Source organism: Myodes glareolus, chromosome 7, assembly GCF_982192425.1.
Source record: "Myodes glareolus chromosome 7, mMyoGla1.1, whole genome shotgun sequence".
Taxonomy (NCBI): Eukaryota; Metazoa; Chordata; class Mammalia; order Rodentia; family Cricetidae; genus Myodes; species Myodes glareolus.
In genome coordinates, this window is record NC_142032.1 from 49,863,577 (window position 1) to 49,884,486 (window position 20,910).

General features: G+C 38.4%; 1 protein-coding gene and 1 pseudogene across 3 annotated transcripts in view; one reads left to right on the forward strand and one right to left on the reverse strand.

Annotated features, from left to right (window-relative positions):
- Nucleotides 1–3,292: 3,292 nt before the first annotated feature.
- On the forward strand, nt 3,293–3,641 carry LOC125397990 (cytochrome c pseudogene; annotated as a pseudogene).
- A 14-nt stretch (nt 3,642–3,655) lies between these two features.
- LOC125397989 (glycine N-acyltransferase-like protein) overlaps nt 3,656–20,910 on the reverse strand; it is a 30,551-nt gene continuing 13,296 nt past the window's right edge. For all 3 annotated transcript variants that reach the window (XM_048430545.3, XM_048430544.3, XM_085693651.2), the window contains exons 2-6: nt 19,242–19,337; nt 12,077–12,184; nt 8,850–8,976; nt 7,841–8,015; nt 3,656–5,108 (exon numbers count right to left, since the gene is read on the reverse strand). In XM_048430545.3, the coding sequence (XP_048286502.1) occupies nt 4,706–5,108; nt 7,841–8,015; nt 8,850–8,976; nt 12,077–12,184; nt 19,242–19,319 (891 nt within the window). In that variant the 5' untranslated portion in view covers nt 19,320–19,337 and the 3' untranslated portion in view covers nt 3,656–4,705. The remainder of the gene's footprint in view (nt 5,109–7,840; nt 8,016–8,849; nt 8,977–12,076; nt 12,185–19,241; nt 19,338–20,910) is intronic.

Below are 20,910 nucleotides of genomic sequence, written 5' to 3' on the forward strand. Positions count from 1 at the left end.
CATGGTCTGGATCACCACCAAAGGTCATGTGAATGCCCCTGGTCTGTGCTGCCGCCTGAAGTGCTGCTGATGTCTAAGGCCTGTGTTGCCACTGGAGGCCATATCGATGTCCATGGCTTGTGCTCTGGTCAAGGACCATAATGGTGCCAGTGGTCCAGACTGTAGCCAAGGATTGTATTAATGTCTGTGATCTTAACTGCTGCCAGAGACCATGCTGAGGTACGTGGTCCATGCTGATGGATGCTGGAGGCCATGTGGATGTCTATGGTACCTGTACTATTTCCAGAAACCCATGTGTAAGTTCATGATCCATGCTGCCACTTATTGGAAATGTCAAGGAAGTTTCTGCTGCAGTGGTATCTATGACTGCAGACTTACAGTTGAGAACGAGAGACATAGAAGACTGCTGCAGCATCTGTCTCCCCCACTCTTCCCCCAAAGAAACAGTCTAGACAGAAAGTCATTGAGGAGAACTCTTAATCTCACTTTTACGGAAACAGAAACTGGTGGCTACTGTGGTGAATATAGAAAAGCATTCAGTACAGACATCTTTTATTCTTTTATAAATTCCACAAAAGGGCTGCATTATGCTATTGCCATGATGTATAGGATATATTTTGACTTTCCATAGTAGTAAATGATATGCTGTATCTGCCTCCTCTATAACCCTTTCCTATCTCCTCTCATTTTACCCTCTTTTCTCTTCTAAATCTCTTAGAATACCTCTATTTTCACTTTATCTTTCTTCCATACGACAGAAAATATGTGATGCTTATATACATGAGCCTGCCTGCTCCACTGATGATCCCATTCAGTTTCTGTACATTTTCCTGTAATGCAATTTTATTCTTCTTTGTCACTAAACGATGCTCTGGTGTGTGTGTGTGTGTGTGTGTGTGTGTGTGTGTGTGTGTGTGTGTGTGTATGATTTCTTCCATCCGTTTGTCCACTGATGGCTGCCTACCATGATTCATACTTTGGCTATTATGAAGAAGTAGTGAAGTACAGGCATGCAGACATCTCTGTAGTAAGTTTTGATTCTCTGGGTATGGTCTTAGTATGGATGAAACACATGGTACTTTTAATTTCTTTCTATAACATCCCATTGAGTTCTACAGTATCTGAACTAGTTTGCATTGCACCAGCAGTGTCTAAGGGTTCTTTCTCTGCTTCACTGTTGACAGAATTTTCTGTCTGAGTTCTTAAGGCTAGACATTTTGACTGGAGTGAGAAGGAATCTTGATGCAATTTTGATTTTCATACAACACTTATTAACATTTGATCCACCTTTTTAAGGACAGACAAGGTTTATTGGGAAGTTATTTTAAGTCCCAACTTCGCTATATGAGACAACTAAGGGAAGAAGTTTGACAGGCTCCAGATTCTTGGAATCAGTACCATTTTCCCCGCTAGTCATGAGTTCTGCTAAGGAAAGAAGAGATGCTGAAACTGGAGAACCAGAGTAGATATTACCTACACAGAAAGTCAAAAGAACTTGAATGTTCCTTCAGTCAATGGACTGGCACTGTGTAAGCCTGCACATTTCTCTGTCTCATTTTAGGATTCTGATGTGGGATTTCCCTCTTTATGTCTGAATACCATTAATGAGTAAAAAAAACTGCTTTGGATCTATAGCAGGGCAGAGTTTAGGTAGGCTGGGGAGACAGAACTGAATGCTGGGAGAAAAAAAGGGCTGAGTTAGCTAGAAGCCATGGAGCCACTACCAGAGACAGATGTGCTGAAACTTTGCTGGTAGGGCCACGACCTCGTGGTGACACTCAGATTCATGGAGATGGGTTAAATTAATATGTAGGAGTTAGCCAATAAGAAGCTAGAGCTAATGTGCCAAGCAGTGATTTAAATAATGCAGTTTCTGTGTGATTATTTCAGGGCTAAGCTAGCCAGGCAGCCAGAAACCAACAAGCAGCCCCCTCTTTAACAGGGTTCTGCATTTCCTTGGCACATTAATTCTCCTTCCCATCACTTGGGGTTTGAAGCCACTGTGATTAACCTTGACTTTATCTTTAACATAACTCCGTTGAACTGTTTTGATGCCATTTACAGGGTAAACACATGGACTGCATAAATCACAAAGGCTGACTACAACAGAGGAAAGGGGTCCTCCTTTACCCCAACTATAGAAGCAAACCCCTCCTCTTCTGTCTTCTTCATCCCACTTACTTAAACATACAGCCAGTCAAAAGACAAGGAATGTGTCTACTCTCCTCTTTCCAAGGGCAAGTTTCTTAACTTCTTTGATACTTGGGAGGGAGATGTGTTGAAGTGGGGGTAAAGGCAGCTGGAGGCAGTGGGGGTATATATGATCAATTAATATTGTATATATAAATGCAGTTCTCAAAGAATAAACACCCTTGTTGGCATGGGTGTGGGAAAGGAGGAACTATTCTGCATGACTGGTAGGAATGTTGATTGGTACACCCATTATGAAAAATTGTATGAATACTTTAAAAGAAATTTAAAAACAGAACTATCATGCTATCCATAAATACTTCTTCAGGGCATCTATACAATGAAGACCACCCGATCTTTACTTCATGAAGGCAAACTCAATGTGGGGCAATTCATAAATTGTCAAGATATGGAAATAACCTAAATGTTTGTAGATGGACAAATGGAAAAAGAAACTATGGCATGAAAAAATATATACCACAGTGTAAAAATATTATCCTTGACAAGAACAAGTTCTTACCAATTTCTGTAAAGTGAATGAACTTGGGTAATATATCAGTTAAGATAAACTAGGCAGAGAAAAACTAACACGTGAATTCACTTATATATGAAACTTAAAACAATTTTTAAAAACAGAAATAGAGAACAAAATGCTAGTCACGGAGGTTAGGCATGAGGTGAGAAAGATAGTATGTGTGTCAGAAGATTACAAAATTTCCCTCATGTTGATAAGAAAATGTGGAGATCAACTTATAACATAAATATCAAAATAGCAATGAACTGTATATGAGATTTAGACTAAATGGGATTGTAGATGCTCTTAATGTCAAATCAAAATATAGTAAATATGTGAGGTGATTGACTTGTGAAATTGATTCACTATAACAAACATTCTTGTTGTCTATTTTTTCTAAAACCTCATGCTGTACATATTTAAAACACACAATAAATTTTCTTAAAAATTAGTCTTCCAAGAACAAGTGCAGTTCCTCCAACACCAGTACATAGGTGCAGGCCTGTGTGTCTTTGGGCTAGAGAGTCGGATGCCCATCTTTGGGTCGTAGTAGTGGTTGTAGTGTTTATTACCTGGGAGTGAATTAAAAATGGGGGATTTGAGAAAGGCAAGAAGAGTTTTGTTCAGAAGTGTGTCCAGTGTCACACCATGGAAAAGGGAGGCAAACATAAGACTGGATCAAATCTCCGCGGTCTGTTTGGGAGGAAGACGGGTCAGGCGGCTGGATTCTCGTACATAGATGCCAACAAGAACAAAGGCATCACCTGGGGAGAGGATGCCCTGATGGAGTGTTTGGAGAATCCCAAAAAGTACATCCCTGGAACAAAAATGACCTTCGCTGGAATTAAGAAGAAGGGAGAGAGGGCAGACCTAATAGCTTATCTTAAAAAGGCTACTAATGAGTAACTCCACTGCCTTATTTATTACAAAACAAATGTCCCATCTCATGACTTTTAATGTGTACCATAATTTAATTCATAACCAAAATTCAGATCATAAATGGCTAACAATATTTTGTTGGACAGTTCTGATTTAAGTGAAACTGACTTACAGAAAAGTGAATATGATCTTTTATAAAAATAACAATTCCAGTTGCATAAACGCTATCATTGCTTTCCCTTTCTCAAAGTAAGATTAGACTAAATTATTAAAGATCTACTTTCCACAAAAATGGGGGTGTCACCTCAAACCTACTGAATATTTTTATACTGAAATTTATATAGCTGGGCATATGACTATGTTTAAACACTGGGGAAATTCTGTCAACATCTCAGAAACAAGAAGACTCGCCTGTGTTTCAGTTTGTACTCACTGGCCTGTTACAGGCAATGGCCAGATTCAGGAAGCAGCTGTCTAGTGACTCAATGATGCTTTAATTATAATTTCCTAAGTCAAAGGATGTTTCCTTTTACCACTGAAAGGCACTTACTGTGCTCTATGTATAATAGCAAATAAAGAGTATTTAGCACTTGCTAAAAAATTTGTCTTCCAGATACCATACCATACATTATAATAAATTCACTTATGAAATATTTATCATGGTTATTAAACAGAAAACACAGGTCTATCAGTGAAGTGTTCAGTCCAAAACACCTATTGATGAAGAGCACTCTAGCTCCTAAGTAAAGAAAAGAGTGTGAGAGAAAAGTGTGAGCTATCCACAAGTCAGCACCATATCCTGACACAAGAGATTGTGGACAACAGTCCACAAGAGGATAGTAATGTGCAGCTGCAGAGAAGTGTCACTGACATTCAGAGTGTAGAAAACTGAACAAAGCCGGTGGCTCAGTGAAGAGGTCTGGCCATGCTTCATCTGTTGGATCTGAAAGGTAATATGAGGGCGGGAACTGTGACATACTATTGCCCATTCACACTGCTTCCCCAGAGTCCAGTGCCCACTCCTTTATTGTTCATTACAGTTTGTATTTCCTCTATGTGCACCATTCTCCCCTCCAGTTTTATTGTTGCTTATCCAACACAGCCACATGTTCAGCACCAGAGTTACAGAGGCACACAATTCCACTGATTCCAGTCACAGGGCATAGGGACGTGCTGCAGAGTATGGCTCATTTTCTGCATGAGTTTGTTGGCTCTGTCCATATGATTATACACAGGGTAGCCATGTTCATCCATAACCAGAGTCTGAGTATGAATGATGTGGGAGATGAGACCTTGTGCCCGGTAATCAGGCACAGTGCCTGCCATTCGCATTTCTCCAGTTTGGTCCATCAGAGCCCAAGATACAGGGGTTCCTTCAGGTCCCAGAAGACATGAGCTAGGAAAGGTCTGGATACAGCGCTCAATGAATCTCTGGCTCCTCTCACTGCCACCAAAATGCCAGAATTTATCCACCAAGGCAGCATGGGTGACATCCAGTGATGAGAGTTTAAACATCTCGTGGTTGCTGTTGAAGAAAAAGAAAAAGAGCAGCCCTAAATTTCATGCACAGAGAAACGTTTGTCCCTTCTCATAAAAGTCTCCTGTGAGGTGTGAGTGTTGCAGTGATGGTAGGCATCAGCTGGGCAGTGTCTGGCCAGCCATGTGATGGTAGGCAGAAGCTGGGCAGTGTCTGGCCAGCCATGTGATGGTAGGCAGAAGCTGGGCAGTGTCTGGCCAGCCATGTGATGGTAGGCAGAAGCTGGGCAGTGTCTGGCCAGCCGTGTGATGGTAATCATCAGCTGGGCAGTGTCTGGCCAGCCATGTGATGATAGGCATCAGCTGGGCAGTATCTGGCCAGCCGTGGCAGTTAGGTAGGTAACTAACTTAATTTAACCCTCTCCATTCTTCTGCTGCTCTATTTAGAAGGGATGAGTTAATAGCCATTCTATCAGATGACAGAAATTAGTATTATAGGAAGTTTCATCTTACAAGTACCCAGGACTGTACAACAAAACAATTAAATCTTCATTAAGTAGAAGTAGAAGTGGGTCTCGACATTACTGTGACCCACCTTCCCACAGGAAATAGAGAAGATGACATCATATAAATAAGAAAAATGGACAAATAAAGAATAAGTACTCAAAAACACATTCTAGAAAGCAGCAATGCAAAACTTTAGAATCATGGAACCGTGTATGTGTGTGCGTGTGTGTGTGTGTGTGTGTGTGTGCAAGATTTTGGGTGCTTTTCTCAGTCTTGCTCAGTCTCACTCACTTAACTTGGAGATCATCACTGTCCAGGGATCTCCCATTATCTTCTTGACTCTACCACATCAGTACCAGGATAACAGGCACACTATAACATCTGGGTTCTTATGGACATTCTAGGGATCATAACTCAAATCTTCAGGCTTGCATGGGAGACACTGTATAGACTAAGCCTTCTTCCCAGCCCTCATATCATGAAATCTTCAACACTGGTATCTGAGAGTCCTTGGCTGCCATATTGAATGCAAGGCAAAGTAGAAGTTCAAATGGTCAACAGCATGGCATATAGACAACTCCTCCTTTGTCTACTAATGTGTGAAGACACCTACAATGAAATAAAAACTCTCAGGATGCATAAGCAGCGGATACAGACTCCGGTCACAACCATGCCCTTCATCATCCTCATGGTGAGCAAGTCACTCCGCCATCAGAGACTATTTCCTGCTGTGAACTCTAAAAATATATCTCCTGTCCTGACTGTCCTCTGAGTAGCTAAACCAGTGCTACTCTGGATGAAGAGGTGCTCTCTGGCTCCTAATGCCCTTTACAGTGTGAGCAAAGTTCTTCAGTCATACTGAACCAGAAGGCCCATGGGACTGAGCATCAAGTTCCCATCAGTTTTTAGTGCTGCTCTGTGCTACCTTGGAAATAAATGGAGGGAAAAACATAGTTTGCTTAAGCGTTCTTAATTGAAAAATATTTTCTCTGTGAGGTGCATTGATTGATTAAACATATATTTATTAAGAACCAACATAAATTGACATGCTAACGTGGAAGGGTAAAAATACCTCACCAGGCTGTACCTCTAAGAACTACAGGAAACTAACAAATGCTGAGAGCAGGAGAAACAGTCTTCTCCCAGTATGAACCTCCTAATTGGTTATCCAATCTATTGGTCCGCCATGAAATCATATACATACAAGTAATGCTAAACAGACTATGTTGTATGTGTGTGTGTGCCTATACACACATGTGTAAAAATAACAGTTAAAGAAAAAGAGTCCACAAATTTGAGAAGGAGAAGGTGGAGGCACAGGATGAAAAGAGGGAAAAGATGCAATTATATTTTCATTTCCAAAATCAGAACTTTCTATATGTTGGGTACTGTTTTGCCTCACACTGAACAACACAAAAAGACTCTTGTTCTTTTTGTATTTTTTCATATTGTTGGGTCACACATGTGGAGGTTGGAGGACAATCCATGAGAGTAGGTTCTCTCCTTACACCATGTGGGGCCCAGGGATCTAACTCAGGTCATTATCTTTGCAGCAAGTGACTTTGCCCACTGAGACATCTCACTCACTCAATACTCTTATCCTGTGAAAGTCTAAATATTGTGGCAGGCTTCTAGCAACACACAAGTAGATATTTTTTAAGTAATCTGATTTCAGCTAATTAAAGTGCAATAACAGAAATATAAATAGTTTTCATAACAATTATAAGTGGTTCTTGACGGGGTGTTCCGAAAAGCATTGTCCATGGATATATAAACGAGACTATGAAAAACATAGCAAAAAAGCAAGACAGAGGAAATATGTGAATAATGGAAGGACAGTCTGATCCCCAAATCCCATGTTTGTTTAAAACTGGGTAGAGAAGTACAAGTCTGCAATCATAGCTCTGGGGAGCAGGAGACAGGTGGATCCCTGGACCTGACTGCCCAGACAACCTGTCCTCCTCAGTCAAATCCTGTCTCAAAAAGGAAACAAGCAAAACCAGAAAATGGATGCTTCTCAAAGGAAATACCATCTGAGGTTCTCCTTTGACTGCCACATGTATGTACAAACACATCAACACACACATACTTGCAAAGATTTTAAAAAGCCATGAAAACAATTTTTAAAAACTGTTTGTGGCATTTGAGGAGATATATCACACAGTTCCTGTTACATTTTTAAAACAATTATCTTGTAAATGGTCTTTTAGAGTAGTTAGGGAGCTGTGGTAGTGAGAGATCAGAGCAAAACAGAGTATCTTCAAACCAACTCACATGGCCCGGGGTCTGCCAGATTTATGATGTAAATTCTCTGTATCCTCCATTAGGAAAGGAACCAGTTTCTTTGCTGTCTGGGGCATCATGTAAAGAATACATTGTGTTCTTTTGACTTTGACCAGCTTAGCAGCTGTAATGCCCATTATTGCTTCATTCAGGCTGGATTGTGAACCTAGAAGGGAGTGAAACAGGGAATACATAACTGTCCGTCTAGGTCAAAAAAGCAGTCCAAAGATGTACACAAGATTTAGTAAGGAAACCTCGCCTTGAGTATGAGGTTTCCTAAGTTATTCCCTAACTAACATCCCTAAGTTATTCCCTGGAAATGTTTTCTTTCATGTCCAGCAGAACAGTAAAAATCCTTACTGTCTCTATGAACAGAAGCATATTTAAATAATAGTCAATCTTGTTCAAGCATGTCCAGGCATTAATCTTATACTTCATTCGATCTTCTCATTGATTCAAGTTTTAGGATCTTTCAATATCAGAATTTTTATATATGAAGACACTGAATAAAGAGAAAGTCATTTGCTCAAGAATCACAACTTGGAGGCAGAGCCAGGAACTTTTCTGTGGTCTTAACTCCAGAGGGCACATTTGTAACTGCACTAGACATAAACCTGAATGACCTTACAAGTGCTCCATGTCACAGTAAGCTGTCCTGCTTGTTCCAGGAAGAGAAGGATGGGAAAGTTCTTCAGAGGTAAAGTTCTATCTCCCATCTAGTTGTCCTGAGGGCTTCTAAATATGTCTTCAAAACACATTAGGTTAACCAAAAACTACACATTTGCTGCTTCTTCTATTAACACCATAGTCTGTAATATTTGAAACTGATTCCACCATAGAGGTAGTGGAAGCCAGACCAAGAAATATGCATTAGGTTGAGATTCTGAAGTTTGCAGAAAGAAAGAAAGGCTGCAGGGTGAGGTTCCCAGAGTGGAGATTGATCCTATGGATGTTCATGCAGGAGATCCCAGCAGCCAGCACGCAACTCCTGTCGTCTTACTTTGAACCTGCAGATGTTGTTTCCAATTGATGGCCTCTGGTGTGCCAAGGCACTCCAAACAGTTCTTAGGATCCTTAGAATAGATCTGGTAAGTGTTGACATGGGGATCAAAGTCATCGGCCATCTCCTAGTGGGTTGGGCAACATAGAATCAATACAATAGATTATACTATCTATGTAAGTTCAATATTTTTCAGAATTTCATTACTCTTTTTCCTATTATTTTTTGAATTTATTATTTGAAAACTTCATAAGTATATATAACACATTTGGTCATATTGTCCCCATTCCCTCCCTCCAACTCCTCAAGACCCTTCCCAATATATAGCCTCTCCAATTTTATTTATTGTTTTAAAATTAATCATTGAGTCCAGTTAGTACTGTCCAGATGTATATGGATTTGAGGCGACCCCCCTCCAGAACATGGGCAACCTGCCAGCGGCCACTGACCCCAAAGAAGTGGCTCTCCTTCCCTCAGCAGCCACCAGCTTCAGTCAGGGTTTGGGGTTCAGGGAATCCTTTCCCATCCTTTCTAGCATTTTCAAACTCATTTATCGCTGGGCAACGGGGGCACACTCCTATAACACCAGCTCTTGGGAGGCAGAGGCAGGTGGATGTCTGTGAGTTTGAGGTCAACCTGGTCTACAGAGCGAGTTGCAGGATAGGCTTCATAGCTATTGAGAAACCGTGTCTCAAAAAACCACACACAAAGTGGTTTTGATTTGCATTTCCCTAATCGCTAAGGTTTTGCATGTCACCACAGAACCTTCATCTGGCGAAGGATGGAGATAGAGACAGAGACACATATTGGAACACTGGACTTAACTCCCTAGGTCCAAATGAGAAGCAGAAGGAGGGAAAATGTGAGCAAGATACGCAGGACCAGAGGGAACCTTCATCCGACGATGGATGGAGATAGAGACGGAGACCCACATAGGAGCACTGGACTGAGCCTCCAAGGTCCAAATGAGGAGCAGAAGGAGGGAGAACATGAAAAAGGAAGTCGGGACCACGAAGGGTGCGTTCACCCACTGATACAAGGGGACTGATCTAAGGAGAGTTCACCAAGGCCAGCTGGACTGGGACTGAACGAGCATGTGATCAAACCGGATTCTCTGAATGTGGCTGACATGGGAGCTGACTGAGAAGCCATTGACAATGGCACTAGGTCTTGTTTCGTCTGCATGGACTGGCTTTTTGGGATCCTGGTCTGTTTGGATGCTCACCTTCCTGGACCTGGAGGGAGGGGGGAGGAACTTGAACTTACCACAGGGCAGTAAACCCTGACTGCTCTTGGGACTGGTGAGGGAGGAGGAGAGGGAGTGGGGGGAGTGGGAGGGTATTGGGAGGAGGGGAGGAAGTGAAAATTCTTTAAATAAATAAATGAGGAAAAAAACACACACTCACACACAAAAAAAACTTTCCTCAAACTTATTTATCAACCCCAAGCTGAGATGTTTCCCTCAAATGTCAAGACCAACCTTCACTCTATTTATAAAAAATTTTTATTAAACCTTATTAAATTTTATGTATAGGTACCATTACAATTTAAAATCAATTAATGATGGCTAATGAAGCATTCTTCCCTAACTTAGTAATAGTCAGGAAAAGAAGAAAAGTGATACTGTCAAAGGCTTTATAAGAATAAGTCTTGTTCCAAACAGCCTCAAAACGAATGTGCCTTTTCCTTCTCTCTGTGTACAGAGTGTTTGCACAGGGATGTGAGATGTGCATGGAGGTCAGAGGTCATCTTTGAGAGCCAGGCCTTACCTTCACCTTGTTTGCCGACGCCAGGGCAAGGTCACCTGCTTAGCAAACTTCCAGGAATTCTCCTGGCTCTCAAGCCCCAACTCTTGTAAAATGCTGGGATTACACACACGCATTGCTCTTTATAGAGCTTTATGGGGCTGCTACAGATCTGAATTCAAGCCCTTAAATTTCCATGGCAAACCATCTCTCCAGCTCATATATATGGCACAACAATATTGAAATTGGCAAGATGAACTTGTATTTGAATTTATATATATATATATATATGATAAAGTCATACAAGAATAAAACATGATGTCTTTAAACTGTAAAGCACAAAGAACCATTCTTCAAAAAAAATGTGTATTTCTGGCAAAATCATCACGTAAGTTTTTCAAAAAGCTCTTCTCAAAGTAAGAATTTTGAAGATAATTTTGAAGATAAAGGGAAGTACTGAATACTCGCTAGCCAGAAAATATTGCACAGAAATGAGCCTGCAGCTAGACAAAATTACAATTGACAATCCATCTTATCGATATATTTGAAAACAAAATATTATTTATTTTTATATTTTAAGTAAATTAAAATTTAGTATATAGTGTATGTTGTTTGGTGAGGTTTTTTTTTTAAAGAAATGTTCCTGTGTATGTAAGAAGGTACATGTGATATTATGAAACACATCCTCATCACCATCCTTGTCAATAATAATAATAATAACATTGAATATACTGAAGCCAATTAGCAGATCTGTTGTCTCACATAATTACTATTCTTTCTTTGAAAATACTAGCAAGAACTTAACTAATTTAGCAATAAATACCATAAAACTTCATGCTGCACATTAGATCTTTGTACTTGATTAGCCTACAGATCTACTTGTTTGAAGCCCTAGGCATGTAGCTCCTTGCTCACCACCATCAGCTACATGGGTTTCAGTTTTGTTCAGATATTTAGAAAATTTTTAGATACATAGAAAAATGTTTTAACTCACATGTAAATGAGATTATATTGGGGTTTTTTGTGTGATTGCCAATTTCACTTACCACAATGTCTTCCAGGTTAATCTCTATTTTAGAAGACAATAGGATACCATTCTTTTTCTGCTAATAATATTTAATTTTATACAGATATCACTTTCCCATTAATCTGTCTGTGAGTTCTAGGGTTATTTACAAATAATTCTGCTATAAATATGGCAGTGTAGATACTTGCTGTACTGATTTTATAATATTTCTATATTGTACCCAGAAGAGAGATTACAGGATCAAATGATAGTTCTATTTTGTACTGAGGTCCTTTCCTCTTACACATAGACTGTTAAGAAGTTTTATCAAAGAAGAGTAATAGATTCTGTCAATTTTTTCTCATCCACTGACATGCCATGTGGTGCTTTGATGGTTTGTACATACTAAGCCAGCCTCCAATGACAGTAAATCACTTCACTTGACCATGGAATATAATTATTTTGATGTAACTCACCTGCTCCTGAGGACGGACAATCACTGTGTTAAAATCAGGCCACTTGTCCACCAAAGCCTTGAGCTTGAATGGGTTTCCCTGATTCATGTGGAAGACAGTCCCATAAACCTAAATATTTCAACACACTGAACAGTCAGTTTATTACACAGAGACAGTAAAAACCTTTTGTTGTCAGAATAATGCTGATCTCTATAAAATTAGTGTGTGTAAATTATACAATATCTAGCCCAATACTTAAGTAAATAGATTTTTAAACAAAAATCATGAAACTATTATAATAGTTAAATATGCAGATACAGTAGATTAGTAATCACTCAGTCTCACATCATGGAATTTTGTCTTATACATTTCTATTTTCTGCCATATAAACATATGCCCATACAACCTTATAAACAATGGAATTTCCTAATGTATATGAATTTTACATATACTGTACAAAGACATATTTCCATGTCAAAATCAGAAATTTACATACTAATGTTTAATAACTGCGTAATTGTTAATATTGGGAATGAATTACACTTGACATGTGATGAACTATTCAATATTCACTGTTTAGAGAGAGACTCTGTAGCTACAATACACATATCTTTCTTTTACTGTGACTTCAGTGAATATTGATCAGGAATGTCTACAAAAATATTGACTTATTGACTCTACTCACTTTGTGTGCAAGCACACCAACACCTGGTATATCTGGGAGCCATCCCCGATAGTGGACAGTCCCAGCAGAGGATATAAGGAGTTGGTGAGGGAGGAGTCAGGCAGGCTGTGGTAGTCAGGAGAACCTTGCAGCCTGACAGTCTATCATCTTCCTTATGTAAAATTTAGTAAGTAGGGATACAGTCACGTTGTTCCAAAACATAGATCATATCATTCTTGTTTTTACATATGTGTTTCACTTCTTTGCTCATCTTTTAGTCGTTATTAATAAGCTATAACAGAATAGAGTTATCATTTCCAATCATTTTCCCTCAAGTTTTGGCATCATTGATAAACAGAGTTATAATTTTTACTCATTAACTTCGTAACCCAGTTTCTAGGAATTTAGAGGCATATGACACGATGTTCTTAGGCTGGTTACTTCCTTGACTACAAGGACATTTGACCAAGACAATCTTCAAGCCATTCCAGGCACGCTGCCATGTTCCAAGCAGTGCATTATTAACTCTTAATGGTTCCAGCACCCAAGAAATATCCTTAGGCCCAAGCTGCTGCAGTTGTTATTCAAATTTTGGTATAATGTACTATTTATATTTTATATCTTTATAGAATACTTTTATCATCTTTCTACATCATTCTTTGCCCATCAGTATAAGTCTCTGTGTAGGACAAAGGTAGTTTCAGCTAGTCTAACTTTGTTGCTATATATGCCACATAATTGCTTGAGTGCATAGTGGTAAGAGGCTTGCAATCTGAACTGTGGCCAACTCCTCTAGCCCACCGAATCTTGTTGCCCTTTTTAAGTTTACTTTGTTTTGAATATCTTGTTCCTGGGTAAGTACAGGGTGAGAGGTTTCAAAAATATCTCATAGCCTCATAAAGAGACCTCTGACTTCTTTATGTGTGTCACAACCTACAAGGCATAAAGAAGACCTTCAAGTAGATAAGAATATCTCCCTAAAATGGAGGAAATAATATGTTTAGGACTCTCTCAGGGAGGCTTGGAAATAGCATTCCAGGGAGAAGGCATGAATGATTCATCAGAAATTTTCCATCAATCCAATATTTGCAAACTGTCTCTCATGTATGCAGTGGTGGAGAGGAGAAGCACTATGGCAGCCATCATGTGGCTCAGTTTTGCTGGATCCTTGTCAAACAGCTGTGCTGCCGTTATGACTTCTGCCATCCCCATCAGGTAGAGCTGTGCTGTGGTATTATTTAACTGTCCAATGAATTTTTTGGACAAAGAATTTTAAACCAGAACCATGGACTCTGCCATTTTGACAGATACCCTCCCTGTCTCATCAAAAGGAGCAGTGACTTAGAATTACAGGAATCTAATGCGGCTTAGTCTATGAATGACAGCTATGCATATTGTCAGAGCATCTGGGAAAGTTAATAGAATATTACACTGTTCGTGTTTCTCATCCTCACAATCAGTATAATAATCGTACTAAATACATTAGCTTCCTATTGCCCAGAAGAATCCAGATATACCAGTGGCTAACAAAAGAAAATGTCACCCACTTAGAGTCTCTATCTCCTGCTGAGGGAGCTTGGCGTTTGGTGGGGATTTTGTTTTGTTTTGTTTTGTGCTATTGTAGGTGGTAACTATTTTAAGTTTTTTGTTCCCATTATTCATTAATTGCTAATGTATACAAATAGAATTGAGTTGTTCTACTTGCATATTGATCTTGAATCCTTTAGCCTTATTAAACTTAAGTCCAGAAGATTGTTTTGTGGACTCTTTAGGTGATCATGTCCTCTGAGAACACACTACATTTTACCTCCCCCAACCACCACCATATGTACTACTTTATTTTTATTGGATTATATACTGGTTAGGTCACCAATGTTTCATTAAATAGGATCAGGGAGAATGGATATCATTGCTTAAGTTATCCATCTTAAGCAAAATATTCCATTTCTTTGCTAAATAGAAAGATCTTAATTGTGCATCACACCTACATGCTTTTTTGTCATATTGAACAAATTCTCTTTTTTCCTAGTTTTCTGAGTTTCATATTTATCAAGAGTACTATATTTTGTCTCACATTTTCTCTATACCTATTAATAAAGGTCAAGCTAAGTGTGGTGGTGCATACCTGTAATGTAGGTAATCAGGGGGGTTAGGCAGGGTGATGATAAGCTAAAGAGCAGTTTGGACTACTTATCAAGTTCTTGTCTTAAAATACACAAAAAGTTGGTCATGGTGGTTTACACCGGTAATTTGAGCATTTTAGAGACTAACGCAGAGGATAGTCATGAATTTGAGGCCAGCATGAATCAGTTGTAAGATGCAGGCAGTTTGGGCTATGTTGTGAGATTGTCTCAGAAAAGAAACTAAGAAGGATCTTAGAAGTTTTATTCAGTAGTGTATTGGTATGATGATTTGTATTGATTAAGCATGGAGTCACACCTATTGTTTAAATGTACCTTGATGTCTTGGTAGTATTTTTGAGGACTTTTGTGTTTATGCTAATGATGAATACAGTTCTATAGCTTTCTATTGGTATATAATTTTGGTTGTGTTACCATAATAACTCTGATATTATAAAATAAATTTAGACATATCCTCCTCTGTTGTATGCTGACTAATGTTGTGTGTGGTTGGTATTATTTATTCTTTATGTATGTTATCTAGATAAAGCATTTCCTTTGTCAGAATGTTTTCATATGTATCTGTGTGTGCAGGACTATTTAAGATTGTATATTCTATTTTTTTGAGACAGGGTTTCTCTGTAGCTTTGAAGCATGTCCTGGAACTAGCTCTTGTAAATCAGGCTGGCCTTGAACTCACAGAGATCCACCTACCTCTGCCTCCCTCCCCATCCCCCACTGAGTGCCACCACTGCCTGGCTATTAATTGTATATTCTTAAGAAAACTTTGTTAATTTGTATTTGTCACATAATAACAGCATATCTGAAATCTATGAGCATATTTTCAATTACAGAACATCCTTGTTATGTTTATGATGCCCTTTAGATTTTTAAAGATATCTCATATATTATTTTTCATTTGGGGAATATTTATCTTCTCTATTCTAGGTCAGTTTGGTTGTAATATTATCAACAATGTTTCTAGAAACCCGATTATAAATGGATGATTAATTTTCTTTACTTTTATTTCTCACTCAGATACATTTATTTCTGTTCAAATGTATATTTTTTTTTCTTTTATGGTTTACTTTACTCTGCTTGCTAGAGGGTTTATTTGTTCTGATTTTTCTAGATTCTGGGCTGGAAATAAGACAAGTAATTGAGATCATTTGTATAGTTTTAGTAAAAGAAGTTCTATGTGTTTCACATTAATCAACACATTGGTTGTTGCTGTACCTCCATTGCTATTCAATTAATTTAGTCTAAATTTTTTTCTAACTTGGAAGCATAGTTCATTTATTATTGTGTTTTCATAATTTGCAGAAATTTGGGGAATTTCCAGGCATACTTTTTAATTTTAAATATAATTTTGTTTTAATGTGTGTATGTATGCATGTGCATGTGTGATATATGTGCAGACATGCATGCTCATATGTCTGCAGAGGTGAGAGGGCTGGAGAAGAGTACTGGATGTCCTGTTCTATTTCTCTCCACCTTGTCTCTCTGAGACAGGTCTCTCACTGAACCTGGAGGAGGTTAGCAAACAGTAAGTTCCAGTGATCTGCCTGTCTCTACTACCTAGAGCACTGCTATTATAGGTGTGCAGGTCCATGCCTGACTTTTTACTTGAGTACTAGGGATTCCATACTCGGGTTCTTACACATGCAAAACAAGCACGCACTTTTACCCCTGAGCCATCTGCCCAGAACCTAAATTCCAAGAATATTATTTATGTGTTTTTAAAACACTTAATGTGATTTTAATGTAATTTATATTTTATACAATTTAACATGTACTTTTCAAACATTTAATGTGATTTCAGTAATATTTCAACTCTATATTGCTATTTATATAAATGATATATATATATGTTAGAATTTTACATATTCTGTCTTGAAAAATGTTATGAACATTTGAACAGAATGTGGATTCTGCTACAGCTAATGAAAATATTCTTTAAGTGGCAGTTAATACAGTGAGTTCCCAACGTTTCTTGGGTATTCACTCCTTTTATATTCTTTCCATCACCTCTATACATGAAGGAAAGAAGAGTATTAGCCTTAATTATACTTGTGGGTGGTGTGGAAAGTTCTTCTGTATATGTGTTGCTTTTATTGGTTAATGAATAAAGAAGCTGTTTTGGCCTGTGACAGGATAGAATAGAGCTAGGTAGAGAAGACTGAACTGAATGTTGAGATAAGGTAGGGTCAGGAGAAGTCATGTAGTCCTGCCAGAGACAGATGCAGGATGGAATCTTGCTAGTAAGCCACAGCCACACGTCAATACACACATTAATAGAAATGGGTTAAATTAAGATGTAAGAGTTGGCAAATAAGAAGCTAGAGCTAATGGGTCAAGCAGTGATTTAATTAATACAGTTTCTGAGTGGTTATTTCAGGAGTCTGGGCAGCCAGAAACAAACAAGCAGCCTCCCACAAATATACATTTTGATCTCTGATGAAGATACTTATACATTGTTTACATTTTGAGGTCATTGTCCTCATTTGTTGTACAGTTGTTTAAAAAATTGTTTAATATTCTAATGTGAAGTCTTAGCCTTTAAGATATATAGGTATTAAGAATTATAGGTCAGTATTCATGTTTGTCATACTTACAGTTAAACTAACCAGGTTTTTTAAATACATAGAGATTGTATTCTGCATAGATAGGTAATCTTCAACCACTTCAAAGAGCTGTAGAATATGGAATTTAAATAACTTAGGGTTCTGGTGACATGAGACACATCTACTCCTGGCAGCACCAATCTACTTCAAGAGGATGATGGGCATTGAAGAGGCTCCTCAGGGAGTTTGTTAGTCATTTGGGCAAGAAGTTGCTCTTGCCTTAACTGTTTGACTAAACTCGTAGGAATCACAGAAAAATGACTGTTGAAACTGCCTAAAGAAAGTTAGGTGGTTCTTCAGGGTCCTGCTTCATGAAAGAGTCTGCCAGACATTCTGCAGGACACAGAAGAAAGGGACTGACAAACTGCCAAAACAGGCAAAACTATCTTTGAAACTTTTTGCTTCATGGAAAAGTCTGCTAGATACTATGGGCCTGTAGGCTGAAGATGGAACAGTACAGAATAATTTTGAGTAACTGTCCAGATAGCAAGATGTCTCTGTGAATTCTAGAGTTTTAGAAGTTGCTTACAATGTACTTCCAGTTACCTTCTGGAGTCTTTGATGGAGTTGAAGAATAGATAGGTATAATTATAGTTCTCCTTAGTTATGATAAAAGATAAAGTAAATATAAATATTGTACCAGTAATTCTTGCTTAATGCCTATTTTGTTATATGTAATTTTACTATGTTAAAGTTAAAACCCTCCTTTTTATTTAAACAGAAAAAGGGAGCTGATGTGGGAAGTCCTTCTGTATATGTGTTGCTTTTATTGGTTAATGAATAAAGAAGCTATTTTGGCCTATGATAGGATAGAATAGAGCTAGGCAGAGAAGAATGAACTGAATGGTGGGAGAAGGAAGGCAGAGTCAGGAGAAGTCATGTAGCCCCACCAGAGACAGACGCAGGACAGAACCTTGCTGGTAAACCATAGCCACGTGGCTAAATGCAGATTAATAGAAATGGGTTAAATTAATATGTAAAAGTTAGCCAATAAGAAGATAGCACTAATAGGTCAAGTCGTGATTTAATTAATACAGTTTCTGGGTGGTTATGTCAAGAATCTGGGCAACTGGAAACAAACAAGTGGCCTCCCACAACATGTGGGTTTATTTTTCCTTTTAGTTCTACCAACTTTTCTCTCATGCTGAGCCTTTATTGCTATGAGTGTAAATTGTCTGGATAAATCAACATCTTTGCTGTAATACAAAGATATTCCTTATTCTTAGTAACAGTCTAGCCATTTATAATATGCATAAATAATTATGGGGAAAGCTATAATACACAAAGTTATAGATACATTTCTAAAATATAATTTTTTGTTCATGCAAAATTACATGCAGTTCTTATGAAGCTGGTGAAACAAGAATTGAATAATTATTAGTTTTGAGAAAGAGTCATATGGTTTAACCTCTTCTCACATGTCATCAGTCAGAAAAGCATTAAACATTAACATCACTGGCTTTGTCAACTTGCAACTCTGGGAAACAGCCTGTGTTATATAAAACAATTCCTATGTAAGCACAAGGAATGTCCCTGAGTCAGCAAAGATCACCTAGATCACATTGCCACTCATTGTGGTGTGATCCAACAGAGCTTTTATTTCCTCTTCAGTAAAATGTGTACAGTATGCCCTCCTTGCCTCAGGGTGATATCAACTAAATGTTGGCCACAAACTAAATACCTAACCCAGAACACAGTTCAGTAAATGTTCCTTCTCTTTACCATCTTGTTCCTAGACACTTGATAGTCCATTTTCCACAAGGACATTCCACATTCACCTTTAAGGACTCGGGAAGGTGTTTCCTTAAGGACTTCTCCAACATCTGCAGCATCTGTGAACTTCGCAAATGGAGCATCTTGGCAGCTACGTTATCCTAAAAAAGAGATTAAGAAATGCCAAAGACATCTGCTGTGAGATGGTGTCTTCTATATACGTGGTGGTTTGAAGAAGAAAGGCTACTATAGGCGTATGTATTTGAATGTTTAGTCATTGAAGAGTGGCACTACTTAGGACAGGAGGTGTGGCCTTTTTGGAGGAGGTGTGCCACTGGAGATGGGCTTTGGGGTTTCAGAAGCCTAAACCAGGCCCAATGGCTTTCTCTTCCTCTTGCTGCGGTCTGTGAATCAGGTTGTAGAAATCTAAGCTCCTTCTCCAGCACCATGTCTGCCTGCATACCACCATGCTCACCAATCTGATTACAATGGACTAAATCTCTGAAACTGTAGGCAAGACCCAATTAAATGTTTTCCTTTATAAGAGTTGCTGAGGTTATGGTGTCTCAGGACAATAATAGAATACTGACTAAGATAATATATGACAGGGAAACTATACTTCAGAAATCTCAACAATATGGTTACCAAAATAAGACTGAAAAAATGACAATATCAATTGATATGCCAGTGTAGACAGGGGAATTCCCACAAGGCTCCTCCCCTAGATGAAGATCTACAGATGATCAATGGCTGCTGAGAGAAGAGGAGTCAGTCTTCCCAGTAACGAGTCTCATGATAGGTTATCCGATCCCAAGAGGTCAGCCCTAAACAGAAATGCATAGCACTAATAAACTCAGCAAGGTGTGTGTGTGTGTGTGTGTGTGTGTGTGTGTGTATACATGTAACCATAATGTATGAGTAAATTCCCATTAATTTAGAAAGAGTCAGGGTGGAACACATGGAGGAAGGAGAGGGAGAGAAAGGAAAAATGATATAAATATAGTACTCACATAATTAATTTTCAAAAAATTCAAAAAATTCAAAAAGAAAGGCCAAAGAATGAGAAGAGTTAGAATATATGCAGACACAATGGGACATTCTAGTTCATGATTTAAGGTATATTCCTACTGTTTCCTGGGTTCCGCCTATACTAAAATTTTCACTAAATGGAAGAAGGGATAGGTATCACTGTGAAATGATCATGAACATCATTTTTCAAACTTTAAAAATATTTCTGAAGATTTGCTTTCATTCTTATAACATCTACAATTCTAGCAATAAAGGGTATATGATGTTAACAAACCTATGCTCAAAGCATAAATGGGCAAATTTTAATAGATTTGTGTGTGTGCACATGTGTGCAGTAGTATTGGGGATTAAGCCTAGGTCCTTAAGCATACTAAGCAAGTACTAGACCACTGAGATACATACACTGATAAGTCCATTGAGTGACTTTTCTTCTATACAAACACTTGTAAATTTAAAGCAAACTGAAAGGGATTAAGATGGATGGGTTATCTGTGTCACTGGCACTTTGTAAATGAGGTCATATAAATTAGGTAGTAGCCTTTAAGTCTACTGAAAAGCACCTAGCTCTATGCTTGCTCATTATTTGTCAACATATCTTAATACGTAGATGAAGTACACCATTTCTCGATATTGAAAACAAAAAAGAAAAGCAAAAGATGAAGGTGTTTCTTCTGAGCTCTTCCATGTGGATTGTAATGATGTTAT